Source organism: Pan paniscus, chromosome 10 (assembly GCF_029289425.2).
Source record: "Pan paniscus chromosome 10, NHGRI_mPanPan1-v2.0_pri, whole genome shotgun sequence".
Lineage (NCBI taxonomy): Eukaryota > Metazoa > Chordata > Mammalia > Primates > Hominidae > Pan > Pan paniscus.
This window is the reverse complement of record NC_073259.2, coordinates 109,765,898-109,786,733: the sequence shown is the minus strand read 5'-3', so window position 1 is coordinate 109,786,733 and position 20,836 is coordinate 109,765,898. Positions and strand designations below refer to the sequence as shown.

At 40.2% G+C, this 20,836-nt stretch overlaps 1 protein-coding gene across 10 annotated transcripts in view; it reads right to left on the bottom strand.

The window, feature by feature from the left end:
- CHPT1 (choline phosphotransferase 1) overlaps nt 1–20,472 on the bottom strand; it is an 80,382-nt gene extending 59,910 nt beyond the window's left edge. For 7 of the 10 annotated variants that reach the window (XR_010108949.1, XR_010108944.1, XR_010108947.1 and 4 more), the window contains exons 1-4: nt 19,977–20,440; nt 4,577–4,724; nt 4,169–4,310; nt 2,004–2,088 (exon numbers count right to left, since the gene is read on the bottom strand). Coding sequence is in view for 3 of the 10 variants with exons in the window: in XM_063593596.1 (XP_063449666.1) it covers nt 2,004–2,088; nt 4,169–4,310; nt 4,577–4,724; nt 19,977–20,249 (648 nt within the window). In the remaining 7 variants the exon portion in view is untranslated. Of the gene's footprint in view, nt 1–2,003; nt 2,089–4,168; nt 4,311–4,576; nt 4,725–19,976 lie in introns of all 10 variants that reach the window. The other 3 variants (XR_004665398.3, XM_034934344.3, XM_034934345.3) reach the window with 3 other exon arrangements.
- Between the last annotated feature and the right edge of the window lie 364 nt (nt 20,473–20,836).

Sequence of the window (20,836 nt, the reverse complement as noted above, 5' to 3'; positions counted from 1 at the left end):
CTCTTACATGATGAGAGGGAATATGAATGTACTGAGGAATCTATCACTACTACTTAAAAACATGCCCAAAGTCTATTTCGGAGCCTACTGACAAATGATAATTGGCAATTCTGATACTAAATGCTACAGGGAAATCTTTTTTTTTTTTTTTTTTTAAAGATGGGGTCTTGCTGTGTCACTCAGGCAGGAGTGTAGTCAGTGGCATAACGGCTCATTGCAGCCTTGAACTCCTGGGTTCAGTTGACCCTCCTGCCTCAGCCTCCTGAGTAGCTGGGACTACAGGGGCATGCCACTATGACTGGCTAAAGTTTTAAAGAATTTTTGTAGAGGCAAGGTCTTGCTAAGTTGCCCAGGCTGGTCTTGAACTCCTGGCCTCATACTGTGTTTTTAATGGACTTAATTTTTTAGAGTGGTTTTAGGTTTGCAACAAAATTTGAGTGGAGAAGTATATAGCCACCCCTCCCTCTGCCAACAACATCCTACACCAGCGTGGTACGTTTGTTACAACTGGTGAACCTACATTGACACGTCATTATCACCCAAAGTTCATAGTTTACATTAGAGTTCAATCTTGGTGTTACACATTCTGTGTGCTATGACGAATGTATAATGACATGTAGCCACCATTTAGTATCATACAAAATAGTTTTACTGTCCTAAAAATTCTCTGTGCTTCACCTATTCATCCCTTCTTCCTCCAACCCATGGTAACTTCTGATCCTTTTACTGTCTCCATAATTTTGCCTTTTTAAAGAATGTCATATAGTTAGAATCACACAATATGCAGACTTTTCAGATTGGCTTCTTTCTCTTAGTAACAAACATTTAAGGTTCCTCCATAACTTCTTGGAACTCCATAAGTTCCTCGCATAACTTCTTTTCATGGCTTGATAGCTCATTTCTTTTCAGCATTAGTTTATCCAGCTAAGATGAAGGACATCTTAGCTGCTTTCAAATTTTGGCAATTATGAATAAAGCTGCTATAAACATTTGTGTACAGGTTTTTGTGTGGACATAAGTTTTCAAATCATTTAGGTAAATAACAAGGAGTGTGACTGCTGATCATGTTTACCACAAAACTATGTTTAGTTTTGTATCACTTACTATTTTTACTAGATATATAGCTTAGTGATTACATACAGTCTGGAATCAGTCTGTTTAATTCCTAGCTCCAGCACTTCTCATGTGTCCTTGGACAAATTACTTAATCACCCTAAGACTTATTTATAAAGCATAATACTAATAATATCTATTTTATAGGATTGTTCTGGGGGCAGATAAAACTGAGGGGCAGATGGTGAATGTTTAGGAACGTAAGTATTGAATGACTGTTAGTTGTTGACTATTGATATCCTTATTATTATTCTTAACACTATGAGCAGAAAGTGTGAGTCAGTTAGCCAGTATGGTGGACTTAGGTTGTGGTAACAGGACAACTGTTTCTTCAGAAATGTTCTTCTTTTGCAAAAAAGCTTGAATTTATGACAGTGGCCTCCTAAGAGCCAACTTTTATGAAAATACTGAGGTCACCAAGCAGGCAGAAAATAAAAACATTCCTTAATATGGGAATCTTCACCTCAAAGTAGATTATAAAAATGCAAATTAACTACTTTCCTAATATTGAGTGACAAGTTTTAAATGTAAAATATTTTACTGGATTTATTTTTTAAATATTTATTTTATTTCACCCTGGAAAAAGTTATTCCAATGTGTGTTTTGTGTTGTTGTTTTTGTTTTATTTAGTATTAGGGAAATGAGGTTGTCTTCTTCTATGTGGCAATATACTCATGCATAGGAGGAAATGCCATAAGGTATATAGGATAATACACATTATAAAATGAAGAAAAAAATGTTGAGAAATGGAACAAATATTAAATACACCAATAAAAAAAAGAAAAAAATTAAATACAATGCCAAGGATTTTTGAAGAAAATTAACAATGCAATACTTTTTCCTAAATATTTGAAAAGTACTTAAATATAAATTTAAATATTCAGATTTACCGTATAGTCCCACATTGTTGCTCCTCCAAATGCAGACAATACAAAGACAATCACTAAAGCTATCTGAATTTCAGTTACATCCACTCTAAAGAGGAAGGACAAAGAATAGATAAGGTGTTTGTAAATAAAATTCCTGAATATGGAGGTTCATCACGTATTAAATAGCAAAGATGTAAAAATCTCTGTAGGCTTAGTTTATTTTTACCTTTACTTCCATTATTGAATTATCAGTTGACTACACTGTTAAGTTAAAAAGGTTACAGAACAACATGTGCTCACACATAGGTAACAGTATATGCAGAGGGAAAAAAATATATACCATATATCAAATTGCTAATAGTTATCACTGATGTTATAAAGACTTTTATTTTCTAATTTATGAACTCCTGTAAAGTCTGAAGTTTTTTCACAATAATTACCCACTACTTGTGTACATAAGGAAAAATTATAATAAAAACAACCATATGATTTAAGGCAAATTTAAACACTCCCAGGTCAATTTCACTTAAAAAGCAGGGAAAATTCCAATAGTCTTCTTTATTGAGGTACTAATAGTCACTGTAGTTTTTTTAGTTTCCATAGACATTTTTCCCCTAATAAATATGCTTAAATTTCTCAAAAAACCACTAACCAATCAGCATCAGTCCCTCTAGTCTGCATTCCCCTGAAGCTGTCACTCTCTCTCCTATGCTCCACGAATAGGCTCACTGAAAATTAGTCAACATTTGTAATTTTCTCCTCTCTTCACGTTTGTTGCTTAACACACTCTAGTCTGGCTTTTGGCCCCATTATTCTACTAAAATTGTTTAAGGTAAATTGACCTTCAATTTTCAATTTCAATTAAAGGATACAAATCTAAGGGATACATTTCATTAATTATCTTGCATAACTTCTTTACAATATTTAAGATGCTGATCATACCCTCTTTCTTGAAAAGCTCTGCTGTGTTTTTATCTATTTCATGTTCTCTCCTGATTTTCCTACCTTGCTGGAGCTCTTCTCACGCTCCTTCCTAGACTGCCTCTTCATTCATATCTTAAATGATGCTTTCAGAATTCCATCTGGAATTTTTATAGTCTATAAACAATTTTATCTATACTTAAAACTACCATCTATATGCTAATGACTTCTAAATCCTTATCTCCAATCTACATTTTTTCCTGAGCTCTAGATTTTTATATCTGTCTACATACTTTACATCTCTGCCTGGATGCCCCAATGTCTTTAGATGGAGGTAATACCCACCTTACGGGATAAATGTAAGGAATAAATAAGATAATGCCTGTGAAGCTCTTAGTACAATGCCTGAAACATGTAAGTGCTCGATAGGGGGTAAATACAATTATTCCATAATTGAGAATCAACTGCCTGAAGCCTGCCCTCTGCTAAATGATCCATAGTTTTAAGCTTCTCCTATCATTTATCATTAGAGAGTTTTTTCAGAGCTACTGTTTCTCCTTTTCAGCAATAAAGTGGGGCTAAAAAGAATCAGTAGGCATGGGAAGCCAAAGCCAAAATGAGCAAATGACAAAGTTCTTAAAAGGATCAGACCGAGAGGGAACTATATGAAAAAGAGGAACAGAGAATAGCATTCCTGCTTTGTGCACTATTTCCTGGTCTCTAAGAAAGAGGCAACAGAGGCAGATAATACTATCTAATGTTTAGCACTAGCATTTACAAGGTGCTTTTACATTATCTCACCAATTGCCTACCACAGTTGAGAGTCACAATTACCTGATGCTGGTGACTGTTGTCAAGGTGGGTCCCCTTTCTGTGCACATGAAGATTCGACCAAAAAAGGACCTTAGACTCCATACTGCATTATTTTATTATATGAATCAAATGTTTATTTAAGTACTGCATATCCCTTTTCTATATTATTCAGGTCCCTTAATTTTCTTTTAATCCTCTCTATTGTAAACTTGGGCTAATGATTAAGTTGGAGAAGAGGAGAAGAAAAATAAAATTATTATCAAATAATGTAACTATTTATAACATGCAGAATACCTAAAAGACTTAAGGTGTAGCATTTATGAGTACTCCGACGAATTAATTTAAATTACTGATTGAAGATTTGTTCTCCTTATTATCGATGAATGACATAACAGATTGTGCAAATGAATTCAATTATATTTTTTAATGTACAACTTAAAAAGCATACTTACTTTCCAAATCTCAACACGCCTGAAACATAAGTCTGCCAATGAGCGCAATAAAACACAAACATCCCAATAAAAGAGCAGAAAAAAAACCAGTCAGGATGAGTTCCTAAGCGAGCGGCAATTGAAGCTCCCACTGCCATAAATACTGAAAGAAACAAAGTTTAAGAATCATTAAGAATTAAAAATAATTTATGAAATAATTGCCCTATGCTGTTTAGAAATACAGAGCTCTAAGGAAATAATCATGGCATTAAAATAAAGTACACTTATCAAAATGAATTCTTGACATACTTTTTAAACAACTCCATACATTTGCTCCCAAATGTATATCCATCCAAAAAACTGACCAAACAGCTCAGTTCATTTTATTTTTAAGGTATCATAAAAAAATTAAAAACTCCACTAATTTACCTGTGGAAAGAGAGTCACAGCCATGGTCAAAGAGCTCCCCTAAAGGGGAACAAGAGTTTGTTCTTCTGGCTTGTTTCCCATCAATGGCATCCAGTGACTGGTAAATAAAAAGTCCCAGTGCACATAAAAGGTATGTCCAGTATGGTGCCTATAAAAAATGTAAATAAAATAAAGATTGTTAAGTGATAATAAGCTTTCTGAAAATAGCTCAACCTAAGGCTTCACACTTTGTAGCACCCCGTGTGTTATAAAGAACATTTCTAACCCTCATTCTACAGATGCGAATTAAATTGAGAAATCAAATTAACTGCTTTAAGTCATCTAGGTAGAGGGTCACAGAAGTCCACAATGTAAGAAACACAAAGTTAAACAACTGAGTAAGGATTAGGACCCTGATCTTGATTCTTACATCCATGGCTCTTTTAATATAATACTATGCATTATGCCACAGATTTGAAATTACTCAGTTAAATTTTGCTGTGAAAAAAGACCTTAGGGGCCAACTGCCAACCTCTGCTTCCATTCACAATGGAGTATCAGGGACTAGATTTGCTCTCCCACCGTATATAACTAGAAAGGCAATAAAATATATTTTTAAAAAAACAAAAAACAAAAGACAGTTTTCAAACATTACAAGCAGTGCAGGCTTGTGATCCCTCACAGAAGGGAAACAAATGAGATGAGCCCTGCGACTGCTCCAGCTAACTTCCCAGAGTCAGTTTCCAGGCCACAGTGCAGGTCCCATGACCAGAACAGAGTCCAGCAATCATGCTGTGCTTAAGAGAAACACAAAGTTCAGGAAGGTCAAGGCAATTAGGATTTGTGAGGCAGAGTGCCTGAAAGGACAGAGCTGCACAGAGAGAGGAGCATAAGTTGTGGACGTCTTACGGAAGGGTATCTTTCCGTCTTCGGCTGAGAACTCATCTGTGCCTGAATGAGATGAAACTAACAAAGGCCAGGGAGAGAAGCACTGCAATGTTGAAGGTCAGACAATTCTCAAAGCTCATACATGGCTGGGACATTCATGTTCCCGCCAGGCAAAGCAGAAAGCCTCATTAATACTTGGGGCATTGGGTAAAGTTCTCAGAAGTGTACTGCCTTACCAGCAGGCATAAATTAACCCTAGACTGAAGGCTTCTCTGGACAGCCCTAACAAAACTTAAAATCCAGCCTCAAAAGGATCCAAGTAATTCCTGGCAACTTAACTACAGCCATCATAAAGTACATCTTAGGGGAAAAAAAATCTAGTATCCCAAAGGTAAAATTCACAAGGTTTGGCATTCAGTAAAAAATTACCAGTCATGCAAAGAAGCAGGAGAATATAATTGACAACTAGAAGTAAAATCCATATAATCAGAATACAATCAGAATCAATATGAACAGAAGTAATAGAATTAGCAGATGAGGATATCAAAATAGTTATTATAAATATGCTCCACATGTTCAAGAAAGTAGAGGAAAACAGGAAAATTATAAACAGAAATGGAAGAAAAGACTCAAGTGAAATCTCCAGAAATGAAAATTACAATATTTGAATTGTAAAATAAACTGGGTGAGATTAACAGCATATTAAACACCACAGAAGAAAAGATCAATAAGCATGTACCAATGGAAACTATCCAAAATGACGAAAGAAAAACGACTAAAAATAATTGAACTGTGCATCGGCGAGTGGTGGGACAACAGAAAGCAGTCTAGCACATATGTAACTAGAGTCTTAGAAAGAGAAAAGAGCGGATGGGGCACGAAAAATATAAGAAGAAATAAATGATGAAAAATGTCCAAAGTTGATGAAATCTATAAACCTACATGTCCAAGAAGCTCAACAAACCCCAAACAGAATAAATATTTTTTAAACACCCATCAAGGCACATCGTAATTAAATCAATGAAAACTAGTAGTAAGCAGAAAATCACAGTCCAGGTTCGGCGGCTCACACCTATAATCCTAGCACTTTGGGAGGCCAAGGTGGGCAGATTGCTTAAGCCCAGGGGTTCAAGACCAGCCTGGGCAACATGGTGAACCCCATCTCTACAAAAGATATAAAAATTAGCCTGGTGCGGCGGTGTACACTTGTAGTCCCAGCTACTCAGGAGGCTGAGGTGGGAGGATCACCCAAGCCTGGGGAAGTCGAGGGTGCAGTGAGCAGTGAGTGCCACTGTACTCCAGCCTGGGTGACAGAGCGAGACCCTGTCTTGAAAAATAAAATAAATAAAATATCATATTCAGTTCCAGTGAGCACGTTCTTAAAAGTTTATCTTGGAAACTGTGAAACAATTTAAGAAAGGGCAAACAAAACTGAGCAGTCATCACGACAGTACAAAAATGAAAAACAACACATCCCACCCAGAATCTTTTGAAAGAATCCCAAAGTGTCTTGCAGAGAACAATTCTGTTAACCTAGTAAATTCTTTTCAAACTAGTAAATTCTTTTTTAAAGATAAATTTTATTATGTATACAACATGATGTTATGGGATATGTAGATAGATGGAAACGGTACTAAACTGAAGCAAATTAACATATCCATCATCTCACATAGTTACCCATTTTTTTGTTTTTGTGGCAAGAGCAGCTAAAATCTATTCATTTTACAGTTCAATTTTTTTAACCTATACCCCTCAGGTTGTACATAAGATCTCTAGACCTGCTCATCTTCCAAAGCTGTAATGTTGTATCCTTTGACCTGCCTCTTCCCATTTCCTCCCCTTTATGTCCCTTTGCTCCTGATAACCAGTTTCATTCTCTATCTCTGAATTTTTTTTTCAGATTCTGTGTATAAGCAAGATCAAGATCATACCATATTTCTCTTTCTGTGTCTGGCTTATTTCACTTAGCATAATGTCTCCCAGGCTCATCCATGTTGTGGTAAATGGCAAGATTTTGTTCTTTAGGGCTCAGTAATATTCCATTGTGCATACTACAGTTTCTTTATCCACTCATATGTTAACACTTAGGCTGTTTCTGTATTTTGGCTATTGTGAATAATGCTACAATGATCATGGGAGTGCAAGTATCTTTTTAAGGTGATGATTTCATTTCCTTTGGGTATAGTTTTACAGTTTTTGTTCTTATATTTAGGTATTTTATCCATTTTGAGTTTATTTCTGTATACGGTGTAATATAAGGCCCAATTTCATTCTTTTGGCCTATGGAAATCATTTTCCCAGCATTATTATTGAAGAGACTATCCTTTCCCCATTGTGTCCTCTTGGGGCCCTTATCAAAAATTAGTTGACCATATCAAACTAGCAAATTCTTACCCATTTTTTCTACTATGAAAAATTGTTTTTAATTTTGATGATTAAAGGAAAGCAAAGTTACACATCAAACATATGTAAAATTGGACATTGAAGTTATTAAAATTTCTGTAATGACAAAATGTCAGAGGGATCTTCCATTTCTCTATGTAACTCTTTATACTGAAAATCTGGATCTTCTCAAGGAGAACTCTGAAAGTCAACATTGAAAGCTTAATTCTGACCTCTGATCTGAGAAACTAGCTACAGGCAGGTCTCATGGTCAGGTATTAACAGAAATTCATACTGAAATAAATTTGATTAACCCTTACACCACAACTGGTGGTGACTCTACCCCAAATTATATCCCGCTCTTCATTTAGAAAAGGGAAATGAAGACTGTTCACCAGTTTAAAAGTGCTTCATTAGGATACTAGAGGCGTTTAAATAGGGAGAGACTGGGAATGTAAACAGAGAAGAGAGAAGTCTAGGCAGAAACCAAAGTTTCTGACTGAAAGTGAAAGGTTTACTGGAGTCAGTGACTAGATCCATGTTCCTGGAACAGGTAATTTACAAGAGATAATATTGCAAAGGTAATGTGATCTTAAACAGTACAACAAAGGGCACTTCTTTTCTTTCCTTTTTTTGTTCTTGAGACAGGGTCTCGCTCTGTCGCCCAGGCTGGAGTGCAGTAAAGGATCTTGGCTCACTGCAACCTCCGCCTCCCAGGCCCAAGTGATCCTCCTCCTCAACCTCCCAAAGTAGCTGAGATTACAGGCGCACGCCACCACACCCAGCTAAATTTTTGTATTTTTGGTAGAGACAGGGTTTCGCCATGTTGCCCAGGCTGGTCTCCAACTCCTGACCTTAAATGATCCACCTGCCTCAGCCTCCCAAAGTGCTGGGATTACAGGCGTGAGCCACCACACCCAGCTGATAAACAGCATTTCTAATGTATTATTTCAATTAATACAGAAATCCACAGAGATAGGGCAGTCATTATCATATTCTTTTTATTAAAGATGAAAGTGAAACATACGGAGGAGTGATAATTTACATCAAGGCAAGGACTTAGGCTGGGTCCAGGAACTAGATCGGGTCTTCCGACTTGCCCTTTGATGAGATTTATCCTACCACAGGCCACACAGACTGAATGGAACTTTTCACCTGAAATCTTCACAAACTCCCTATTCCATCAAACCTGCTGATAAGCACTTTCCCCCTCACACAATACACTTTCAAGTAGCAGTGAGCCACAGGAAATGGTGCCAGCCACAAGAGTCTTTCTTTTAAACTCAGAAAGGCACAATGATCTGCCAATATTTGGTTCACTCCTTTTCCAATTCTTCCCAAATCCTTCCAAGTTTTCCCAGTCTTCCCAAGGCCTCAGGAGCCAGACCTATCTTCTCTTTTTCCTTTGGTCACCACCTCCATTCCTAGGTGAAAGCGATTAAATAGGTTGCATTTTCTCACTTTTTTTCTAACTTGTTATCCCTGCAAACAGGCTGGGATTTATTTGGCCAGGCACAGCAGAACAACTTCCTTCCAGGTATCCCTTTCCAAAAATGGTACAATTATAGATTAGACTTTTTTTTTTTTTGACACAGGTCTCACTCTGTTGCCCAGGCTGGAGTGCAGAGGCACATGTTGTAACCTCAGACTCCTGGGTTCATGCAATCCTCCCACCTCAGCCTCCTCAGTAGCTAGGACTACAGGTGTGCACCACCATGCCTGGGGCTATGTTACCCAGGCTGGTCTCAAACTCCTGGCCTCAAACTATCCTTCTGCCTCAGCCTCCCAAAATGCTGGGATTATAGGCGAGTGCCACCGTGCCTAGCCAGAAGAGACTCTTGATGGAAGCGGGAGCTACAGAGCCTCCCTAACTCAATTCTACTTTTCATGTTAACTTATTTTCAAAAAAGTTAAATGTAAGGATGAAAAAGCCACCTTTGGATTATGAATTATAAAGCCATAAGCAATGTTTGTTAGAAGAGATCTATTCCAAGTAGTAGAACTTCTCTAGGTAATATTCCATTCTAACATTTAAAGTTTTTATGGCTGGATGTGGTGGTTCACACCTGTAATCCCAGCACTTTGGGAGGCCAAGGTGGGCCGATCACTTGAGGTCAGTAGTTTGAGACAAGCCTGGCCAACATGGTAAAAATCTGTCTCTATTAAAAATCCAAAAATTAGCCGGCTGTGGTGGCATACTCCTGTAATCCCAACTACTCAGGAGGCTGAGGCACGAGAATTGCTTGAACCCAGGAGGCAGAGGTTGAAGTGAGCCACTGCACTCCAGCTGGGGCAACAGAGTGAGACCCTGTCTCTAAATAATTAAATAAATGAATAAATAAATACGTTTTTTATTATATAGTTTTCATAATATCTACTGTATCCAAATTTAACAATGTTAGAGAACTCTTTCCAGGTCAAACACAGAGATCCACATCATTCTTTTTAATGACTGCATGGTATTCAATTATGTGGCTATATCATAATTTAAGTAATAGCTTCCCTAACAATGAATTTTACTTGATATATTAAATTTCATATAAATTTATTCTAGAAAACAAAATAACTACTAAAAATCAATCATAACCCCTTGTCATTAAAAAAAAACCCACTGATTAAAATTTAAATTGTTTTTCAATTATACACTGAAAAAGAGCTGTATAAAATACATATTTGGGAAATTTTAGCTTTTCTAGTTATTTGAATTATTCATAGGATTCTATTCATTACAGGATTAGATAAAACTAAATTATGATTTTAAAACTTCCTCAATGCTTTCTGACAACACTGTAACTATCATATAGAAGCACAAGCAAATTAAACTGACATCCTAGCCAGGAAGTCATACACTCCTACCATAGTCTCAAAGACACAAAGCTTATACTGGAAAAAAGCAAACAGCAAGTCTGATAGTCCATTAATTTATTCAATTTTCACACGATTTACTCTTCCAGAAAACATCCAGAGGTGAACTGCACCTCTGACAAAATCCTGTATGCTCTCTGCATTCTCTGGAAAAAGGCACCTAAGTATAAGAATCTTAACGTTTCCATATAAAGAGATGGAACTACGCAGTGACTGAAGGAGAAAGATTGAGGTGAGAGAGGAGGCATCTACTTCTCTTCTTCCTTGCCCACAACCCTGTAACTCACTGAGAAACAGCACTAGTACCTTCATCTTGGTCTCCCTAATCAAAGCCACCTGCCCCCCACATACCCAATCCAAAACTCCAAAATTAAGTCTTCCCCTTTCCTTGCCTTCTCACCTAAAATATTTCATTTTCTAAGGCTGAACTGATTAAAGCACAGAGAGGGCAAGGATTGTGTCTTTCTCACTCACCCCTACATTCCCAGTACTCTAGAACATTACTCTGGCACAGAGTATATGTTTAACCAATATCCCTCAATTAATGGACCAAGTGTGACAATAAAGGTGTTTGTGCAAAAATAATTTTCTATTTGTATTACAGGAGATTTAGGGGAGAGCCTTCATGGGCTTAGTTTAGGAGCACACCAAGGAGCACATGAGTTTAGGAGCAGCTCTTCTGGCCACTCCTAAACTAATCTTACCACAAGCTCTTTACTCACTGATAAGAGTCTCTTTGCAGCATAACTCTCAATCACCCACCTTCATACTCCAGCTCCATTCCACCCACAAAGTCCTCTTGTTTATTTATGACTTAATACTGTCTCATGGCTTTTTCCTTTCTAAACACTCTTCTCACCCAATTCAGCAAAGCACTCATGTGCCCCCTCCTTCAAGGACTGCCTGATACACCTCTTACTCCACCTACAACTTCATCTAGGGAGAAATCAAAGGACACAAACCTACCTATCTCCAGTCATTCCATTCCTACCTACTCCCTTAAAAATACACCTTCTACAAATATTTTTCAGGGTTAAAGCAGTCTTTGCAAATATATAGGCCTTCTGTTGTACAAAATATGCTCATTAGATGGTTAGTACCTCAGGTATACAAATATAAGGAACTACATGACAATGATGTTCATGACTTTATAACAATGCACTGTTTCTGTTGTCTAGTTTCCTTGATTTTAAATGATTTCACAGGTAGCAGAACAAATTTAAAAAGCAAAGCTTTGAAATTATCATCTTTAGTTAATGAAAGTAAAGATCTAATTTAACCAAGGGAAGTAATTCCACATAAGTCATTAATTGTTTCATAATTATAGCCTCCTATTTTTTCAAATAAGAGTTGTGTAATTCCATTTTCTGTTGCTATAACAGAATACTAGACACTGGGTAATTTATAAAGAAAAGACTTATTTGGCTCATGGTTCTGGAGCCTGGGAAGCCCAAGAGCATGGCACTGGCATCGGGTGAAAGCTGCATGCTGAGATCCACTGAACTCACTGGACAAATTTCACTTACAGCCTCAAAATACTGATTTTTCTGGAACATGTTCTTAGGTCTTCTCTAAATGAAAATGCTAGACTAGATAGTTTCTGAGGTATGTTTCAGCTCTAGATCGATGTGATGTCATTTGTATGTGGCCCTATCTTTCATATTAGAATGTAATCCTCTCATGGGCATGAGACACGTATTCTATTTTTCTTTCTTTTTTTTTTTTTTTTTCTTGAGACAGAGTCTCACTCTGTCACCCAGGCTGGAGTGCAGTGGTGCAATCTTCGCTCACTGCAACCTCCGCCTCCCAGGTTCAAGTGATTCTCCTGCCTCAGCCTCCTGAGTAGCTGGGATTACAGATGTGCACCACCACACCTGGCTAGTTTTTGTATTTTTAGTAGAGATGGGGTTTCACCATGTTGGTCAGGCTGGTCTCAAACTCCTGACCTTGAGATCCACCCACCTAGGCCTCCCAAAGTCCTGGGATTACAGGCATGAGTCACCGCACCCAGCCACGTATTCTATTTTTAAAAATCTTCTGTAGGAGCTAAATATGTAGATGATGAAAATCAGGCTGGGTGTGGTAGCTCACCACTTTGGAAGGCTGAGGCGGGCAGATCACTTGAGGCCAGGAGTTCAAGACCAGCCTGGCCAACATAGTGAAACCCCGTCTCTACTAAAAATACAAAAATTAGCCGGGCGTGGGAGTGCATGCCTGTAATCCCAGCTACTTGGGAGGCTGAGGTGGGAGGATCACTTGAGGCCAGTAGGCCAAGGTTGAAGTGAGCCAAGTGAGACCCTATCTCAAAAACAAACAAACAAACAAACAAAACAAAAAAAGCAATGGGAAGAATACATGCCCCAGGTTTTTCTTGCAGAGTGGTTAGGGGCATAGACTCTAAACTCTACTTGCACCCACATTTGCTCTGCTACTTACTGGCTAAATGAGTTGGATGAATTACTTTACAGTGCCTTAGTCTCTCCATTTGAAAATGGTAATAATCATTGCTCCTCTCTCACTGTGAAAATTAAATGACTTATCACATGTAAAATGTTTATAAAACTGCTGGGCATATGGAAGGAGCTCAGTATTTGTTACTGTTACTGTTATTACTGATACTCCATCAGATAATTTTAGGTGATCTGTAGGTAAACTTTTCAACTGAATGTTTATGTTTATTTTAATATATTTTGAAAAAATTTAATGTATTTTGAAAAACAGGGCCAGGTGCGGCGGCTCATGCCTGTAATCCCAGCACTTTGGGAGGCTGAGGTGGGTGGATCACCTGAGGTCAGGAGTTCGAGCCCAGCCTGACCAACATAGTGAAACCCCATCTCTACTAAAAACACAAAATTAGCCAGGCATGGTGGTGCACACCTGTAATCCCAGCTGCTTGGAAGGCTGAGGCAGGAGAATCACTTGAACCCAGGAGGCGGAGGTAGCAGTGAGCCAAGGTTGCACCACTGCACTCCAGCCTGGGCAACAAGAGCGAAACTCCATCTCAAAAAAAAAAAGAAAAATAGCATATCATATCTATGATTTTATAAATATTAAGTCAGAGTAAGAGTCTAAGTTTTTAAAAGAGTTGATTTAAAGTTGACATAAAGAAAAATAGTAAATAAAAGCAAGTATAGATAATATATAACAGAAAAAATCTTCCCAAACTAGGAAATACTAGAACTATATACAATGTTCATTACGTAAATTTTTATACTGAAAAAAAAAAAAAACAAAACTCTTTGCTTGAAATGGCCTTGGATGAATTGACATCTATGCAGAAGGGAATTAGATAACCAATAACCATTAGGTCAGCTGGTAACAAGAAGATTTCAATTATCCAAACATTGACTTCTTTCTTCATAAAAATAGAAACTGCATTTCTAAGACAGAGGAAGAAAGGACATTAGAAGACATATTGTGCATATGTGGAAACATGTAATGGTAGTATGCTGTTAACGGCAGACTTTCTACCCAGACAGGTGACTCTTAAGATTTTTTTTTTCATTTCATTATACCAGGGGTCACAAGAGATTCTACGATTTTTAAAAGAGAATTTATGGAGTTTCTAATAGACTGCTAACCTGACTCTGGAAGACATAAGAAGTAGAAATGACTGATTGCTCCATTCCTGCAACTGCTCTAACCCAATAAGTGCCTAAGATGTGCTTATGACACTGTTTACTGGGAGCCTGTGATGGGCAGGGCGCTTCTTTGTTTACGGAGGGAGGGTTCCCACCTGAGGCCTGGGGAGGCTCCAGAGGAGCCTTGGTGGTCAGAAAAGGTAAAACCATTCTCTGCCAAGCCAATGAGGAAGGCCCTAGGGGCTCACTGCTTTCGACCCAGACCTTTGGTCTTGGCTCAGTTTAGGAACCAGCATTTGAGAAGAGCACATCTATTTTTAGGAAATTAGGCAGGTTATAAGCTGCGGCAAAGGAAACCAGACAGACATCGCACATAAATGCAGTTAAACCAGCACTTCAGGGCCAACGGGGTTTTCTCATGACCTGATAAATCTGTACTTTGAAAGGTGGCCTTTATTTTTATATTTAATGTGAATCATTTTGGTTTTCTTTCTTCTTTAATACTTATTAGGGTTCTTGTTGAAAATGCCAGCCTGTCACCATGCTAAGGGGAACAAAAAGAGAGAGGGGTGTGAAGAGAATTCCCCTGAGGCCAAATCTATCATCCACATCAACTGTACTGGGTTGCTTCTGTTCTGTTCTTCAACTTCGCAAAACCCAAGTGGTCTGGTTGTAGCCTTCTACCCCAATCAAATGCACCAGGAGGAAAATTCAAAGCTTCTTCTAAATACCACAATGCCACGTTTTATCCACACTTGAACCAGAATTTGAAAGGAGAAACAGTTTTATTCTTTAGGAATTAAGTATAGTGAAGCCATAGGAATCAAGGGAAGCTACCTCCACATTATCTGAAGAGTCTCCTTCTAGATGGCCGGGGACTAAGGGCGAGGCAGGGAGGCACCATGGCTGCAGAAGTTAAGGAGACATTCATTCTCACAGTCCTGCAAAGGCCTCCTTAAATTTTGAGTCCTGGCTTGCCTCACCCTAAGTCCCTCCCTGCTTCTATCTCCTGGAAATCTGGAGTTTACATTTTGTTTTAATGAGAGAGGTCACGCCCTTACAAGAGTCCTGCCTTAATAAATGATGCTTGAAAAGTTACTGAGCTGGTTTAAAAAAAGTGGGAGTAAAAGAGTGATTAAAAAGGAAATATACTAGATCTCAAAGAAATCAAACCTATAAAAAAAAGTCTGAGTAGGAATCTAAAAGTTATTTCCTTTTCTTTCTATTATTCCCCCCAAAATAACTCTATAATATGTAATACAAAGGCAATATGTAGTACAAAGACAACCTTAAGAAATGGTTTATTCTGTGTTTAAAATATGAGTTATTTAAATAAGTTATTTAAACAGAGAATAAACCATTTCTTAAGGTGTTTCTGGCATGCTCAGGTATACTTACTTTTCAGTTCAACTCTTTATCATCATAAACACAAGAAATGCATTAATTAATGCCCTTTGACCTGACCTTAAGCTAGGCACTTGTCCCCGCTATAAACATATTCTTAATAAAGACACTGACATGGATTTATATGCACAGATCACGAAGACAGGGCAGAAACATTTAATCAGATATGTAATAGAGAATGGAGTAACAGTTTATACCAGTCAAACACAAGTGCATGGAGTTAGTAGGAGAGACTGCTACTAGGCTGGAGTTAGAAGAACTAGATTCAAATCACTGGGTTATCACATATATAAATGTAGGAGTTACATTAAATAATCTCTAAGGTCCTTCCAAACTCTAAGAATCTGTGATTCTATTTTAAGATTAGGTAGCCAAGGAATGGGGGCCAGGGACTACCTACTTAGGGTGATGTTCAGATAGAACTGCTTCATCAAAGTGAGGAGACAAAGTTCTTGTTTTCTCCATTTGCCCTAACACTTGCTTACTCTACTTAAAACTACCAAGGCCAAACAATTGCTAGGTATTTAACCCAAGAACAGCTAAAACTGAATAAGGGTTGAAAAACATCATCTCTTGACATCACATTGTGTTATTTCATTCCTGCAGCCAATAATTTAGAAAACAAACATTTGTTTAGAAAACAAATGTTTGTTTTCTAAATTATTGCATCTGTTTGATGCAAAATTATAAGCATCTGTTTGATGTAAAGCACTGTACTATAGAGATTATACAAATGAACGAGCAATTGCTGTCTGAACTTAAAATCTGGTAAGTTGTCCTGCTCAATAAGGACACAGATAACCAAAATAAAACGGTGAAGATCCACAGGAGAGCTACAAAGCCCTACAAAGGAAGCATAGCTTCTGGCTTGGAATCCTGGCCCCCACTTAAAGGTATGTCACTCTAGAAGAGGTTAATTTTCCTTCAGTTTCCTCATCTATAAAATGAGGATATTAATAGTACCTTATTCATAAGGTTGTTGAGAGGAGTCAATGAAAGAATAAAAGTGACTTAAAATCATCCCTGATACACAGTAAAAACCCAGTAAAAGTCAGTTATTGTCATTATCATGGGAATTCAGAGTGGTTGATTTGACTTAGGAAAAGGAAGATAACTTTCATAAGGATATAGTGTTAGAACTGGGTATTGAAAGATGGGTACATAGTTGGATAACTGGTACAGAAGAAAGGAAGAGGAAGGGGAAAAGAGAGGGATAAGAAGGAGAGAAATCCTGGCTATAGTAAGAAGTTCAATTTGGCTGGAGTACAAAGTTCCTTAATGGAAATGATGGCTTGAAAAGCAGTTTGCAGAAGCTAAATATAAATCACAACTTTTTTCTATTAGTTTCCCTTTATCCCCAGTCATGTTCTAGAAATTAGCATCATACTTAAAAACATATCAAATGTTATTATTCATGCACTCAGTATTAAAGCCTATATGAGTAGATAAGCCCAAGCATCTAAATCCAAAAACCTTATGTGTTTTTGCCGACCCTTTCTGGAAGCAATCTGTCAAGTCTGAAAAAAACACTAAGAATTCTTAAGTCTGAGAATCAGAAAACAAGTCCCAAGCCAGGTGAAAGTCACTTGACATCTCTGGGCTTCAATTTCCTCTTATGAAAACATATACTACTGTTACTTCAGGATAGATGGATAGAAGAAATACTGAGGTGGTAGGAGGGCCATTGTAGGAAGCGGAAAACTTGCTAACCTCTTTGGCTGATACAAGACACAAATGCAACCATGGATGTGAAAGCACTTTACATATTTGTCTTAGGTAAAACATAGGATCTTTTTATTTTTGAAGTCATACCAACTTAGATCTGAATCCTACCTGATCCAGTCATTTGCTAGTTCTATGAACTTAAGAGAAAATAGCCAGAAACTGCTACACTCTTCCCACTGTTGCTGGGCTTTCACCAAACAAGCAATGTGGATCCTGTAATGGCGTTTCCCCTCCCTGCATCAGTCACTCAGAAGCATATGAAGGTTCTAATGACATACATTTCAGAAACTCTTGTTTTTAACTCTCATTTACCCTTCTTGGGCCATTTGATTTTGCACTTTATTTTTAAATGCCTCCAATCCCCACCCTTCACCCTTTTTTTTTTCACATGAGGCTGATCCTAAAAACTAATTAATCATAAATGTACCTCTTTCATCAGGCCTCCCTTTACCTCCCTAAGCAGAAGCTCTTGACTTTTTTGGTATGCCCTGCTCTTTCTAAGTGCTCAACAAATGCTTCTTAAATTAATAATAACATTGAAGAGTCCACAACTTAACTGGCCAATATCAGAAACATTCAAATGCTGTTAGCTAAATCTGAACCCAATCAAAACTAAATTTTATTATGTGTTTTCAGGATGTTGTCTGATAACAGTAATATTTTTAATGTGTTGAGTGGTATTTTTAATTTGTTAGGCACATCGCAATCTTTTACATTTATCTGCATATATATCATTTGGTCCTCACTGCATCCTTGTCAAGTTGTTTTGGCAGGCATTATTTTCTGTTTTATCTGTGGGAACACAGACCCAGCAGGTCTGTGGTGGAAGAGCCAGTTAGAAACCAAGACCTCCACTTCCAACCCAGCAATCCTTTCATTCTAACACACTCCCTCTGGTAAATTCTAGAAACAGGCAGCAAAACAGCCAAAAACTAAAGCAGCTTACTTTTTCATATGTAATATGTAAATAAATAGCAATGGCAAATGACAATGGGAATGTCTATTAAGAAATATATAATAAGCCTGGCGCAGTGGCTCACTCCTGTAATACCAGCACTTTGGGAGGCCGAGGCAGGCGGATCACTTGAGGTCAGGAGTTCGAGACCAGCCTGGCCAATATGGTGAAACCTCGTCTCTACTAAAAATACAAAAATTAGCCGGGCGTGGTGGCAGGCACGTGTAGTCCCAGCTACTCAGGAGGCTGAGGCAAGGGAATCGCTTGAACCCAGGAGGCAGAGGTTGCAGTGAGCCGAGATCACCACACTGCCCTCCAGCCTGGGTGACAGAGCGAGACTCTGTCTCAAAAAAAAAAAAAAAAAGAAAAGAAATACATAATAAGCATACCAATCCATTGACAAGGTATTTTAAAATGTAGGCTCGGTCAAATTTTTGTATTTAAAGGATGCATGAGCCTGGCCAACATGGTGAAACCCCATATCTACTAAAAACACAAAAGTGAGTAGGCCGTGTGGCACGCGCCTGTAATCCCAGCTACTTGGAAGGCTGAGGCAGAAGAATCGCTTGAACCCTGAAGGCGGAGGTTGCAGTGAGCCAAGATCGAGCCACGGCACGGCACTCCAGCCTGGGTGACGGAGTAAACCCCTGTCTCAAAAACAACAACAACAAAATGGATGCATGCATGGAGGGCATGAAATATTTCCACTGTATTTCTGTTAATCCAACCTCAACCTCCATGAGTCCTCCACAAGGCCTACACTCAAATGATTATAAAGGGACTTCACTATTTGGAGCAGAGAATAGAAAGTAATGTCACAGAATGTGCAATGTAATATTTATCCCACGTAGTATAAACTATAGATGGGAGTGAACTCCACTCTGCCCCCTATCCCTCCACACTCAGCCCAAAGGGTGCTTCTGATGAACAGCTATCCAAAGCCTATATTTACTCCTTATTTTGTACAAAGGCCAAATGTAATTATTGCTAATAAAATGTTGGGGTTTTTAATCCCTAGGTTGTGACGACAAAAAAATTATTGCCTTGATAACATTCCAGTTTGTTTTTCTTGAAAAAGTCGATGAAGCAAAGAGGAAGTTACCTCTTAACTCATCTTTGATCAGTGCTACCGGTCATTTCAAGATCACTAGCTCAACCTTCCAGAAACGAACGGTTACGAAAGTATTCAAAGGGCGTCTCGGGCTTGGCACAAGTCCCTGTGCCAGGCAGGACGGAGATGGGGGTGTTCAGTCCCCAGTGTGCAAAGCACCCGACCGCGGGTCCGTCTCACAGGTTGGCGTCGCATGGGATAGCGGCTGGGCAGGCGCCCTCCGGCCCGTCCGCGGCCGTGGGGAGGATCTGCGCGGACATAGGACCTGGGGCAGTGACCTTAACAGCCCCTCCGCTGCCCAGGGGAGGCTTGGGATGGTCACGGGATTGGGATAGTGGCGTGACAGTCTCCAGGCGGCCCAGGGCGGACACCGCCCGGGGCAGTGGCCAGTCCGCCCCTCCGGGGCCCGGGAGAGGCTCAGCCGCGCGTGGGTCCGCCCTTCCCCCGGCGCCTCCAGCGACCCGCCCGCGGCGCATCTGGGGCCCGGCTCGGGCGATCGGCCAGCCCTACCTCTTCGGTGGCCGTGGGACAGTAGGAGATGAGCACGAGCGTGGTGACCACGTTGACGGCGAGCCCCAGCAGGGTGATGGAGTTGGGGGCCATCCAGAGCGGGATCCACTGGAGCAGCCAGGTCCAGTAGAGCTGCAGCGGCGGCTCGAGCAGCGAGACGCCCGCCGCGCTGTAGCGGTGCTCCTCCAGTCGCCGCAGCTGCGCGGCGCTCAGCGGCTCGCTCAGCGCCCTCAGCCAGCGCGGCGCGGACCTGGCCCCGGCGCCTGCCGCCATGGCCGCCTGCGGGCCCCGCCGCCGCCACCGAGCGCAGCCCGCGCCTGGCGCTGGGGGCAGCGAGAGGTGGAGGGAGGGGCTGGCGGCCGGGTCCTGCGACTGCCGGGCTGGACTCACCGGTCGGGCCCGCACGGCGGAGGTCGAGGTCAGGCCGGGCTGCCCGGCTGCCGGGGCCCCAGCCCCAGAAGCTGTGGGGCTGCGGCTGCGGCTCGCGGGTGGGGCGGGGCCTCGGGGAGGGGTCCGGCTGGGGGCGGGGCGGAGGGGGTCCTGCTAGGGGCGGGGAGGCGGGCGCCGCGCTCGCGGGTCAGCCTCGGCGCCCGCCAACGGCAACTTGTTATCGGCGATCAAGGTCCTTGACTCCCCAGGGACGGCTGCACTGCGCCTGAGGTCTGATGTCTTAACCCACGGCGTCGGATTACGCCCTGAGGTCGTCTCCTCGCGGGCTGCACCACGACCGAGCCGGTTCCTCTCCTAGGGGTGGGAACACGACTCCGGTCGCCCAGTGTTAACCACTGCAGGACCACGCTGCCCGCAGAGCCTGGGGGTTTTCGTGTGAGAACACAGTTTTGCAGGCCTCGGGTCACGGG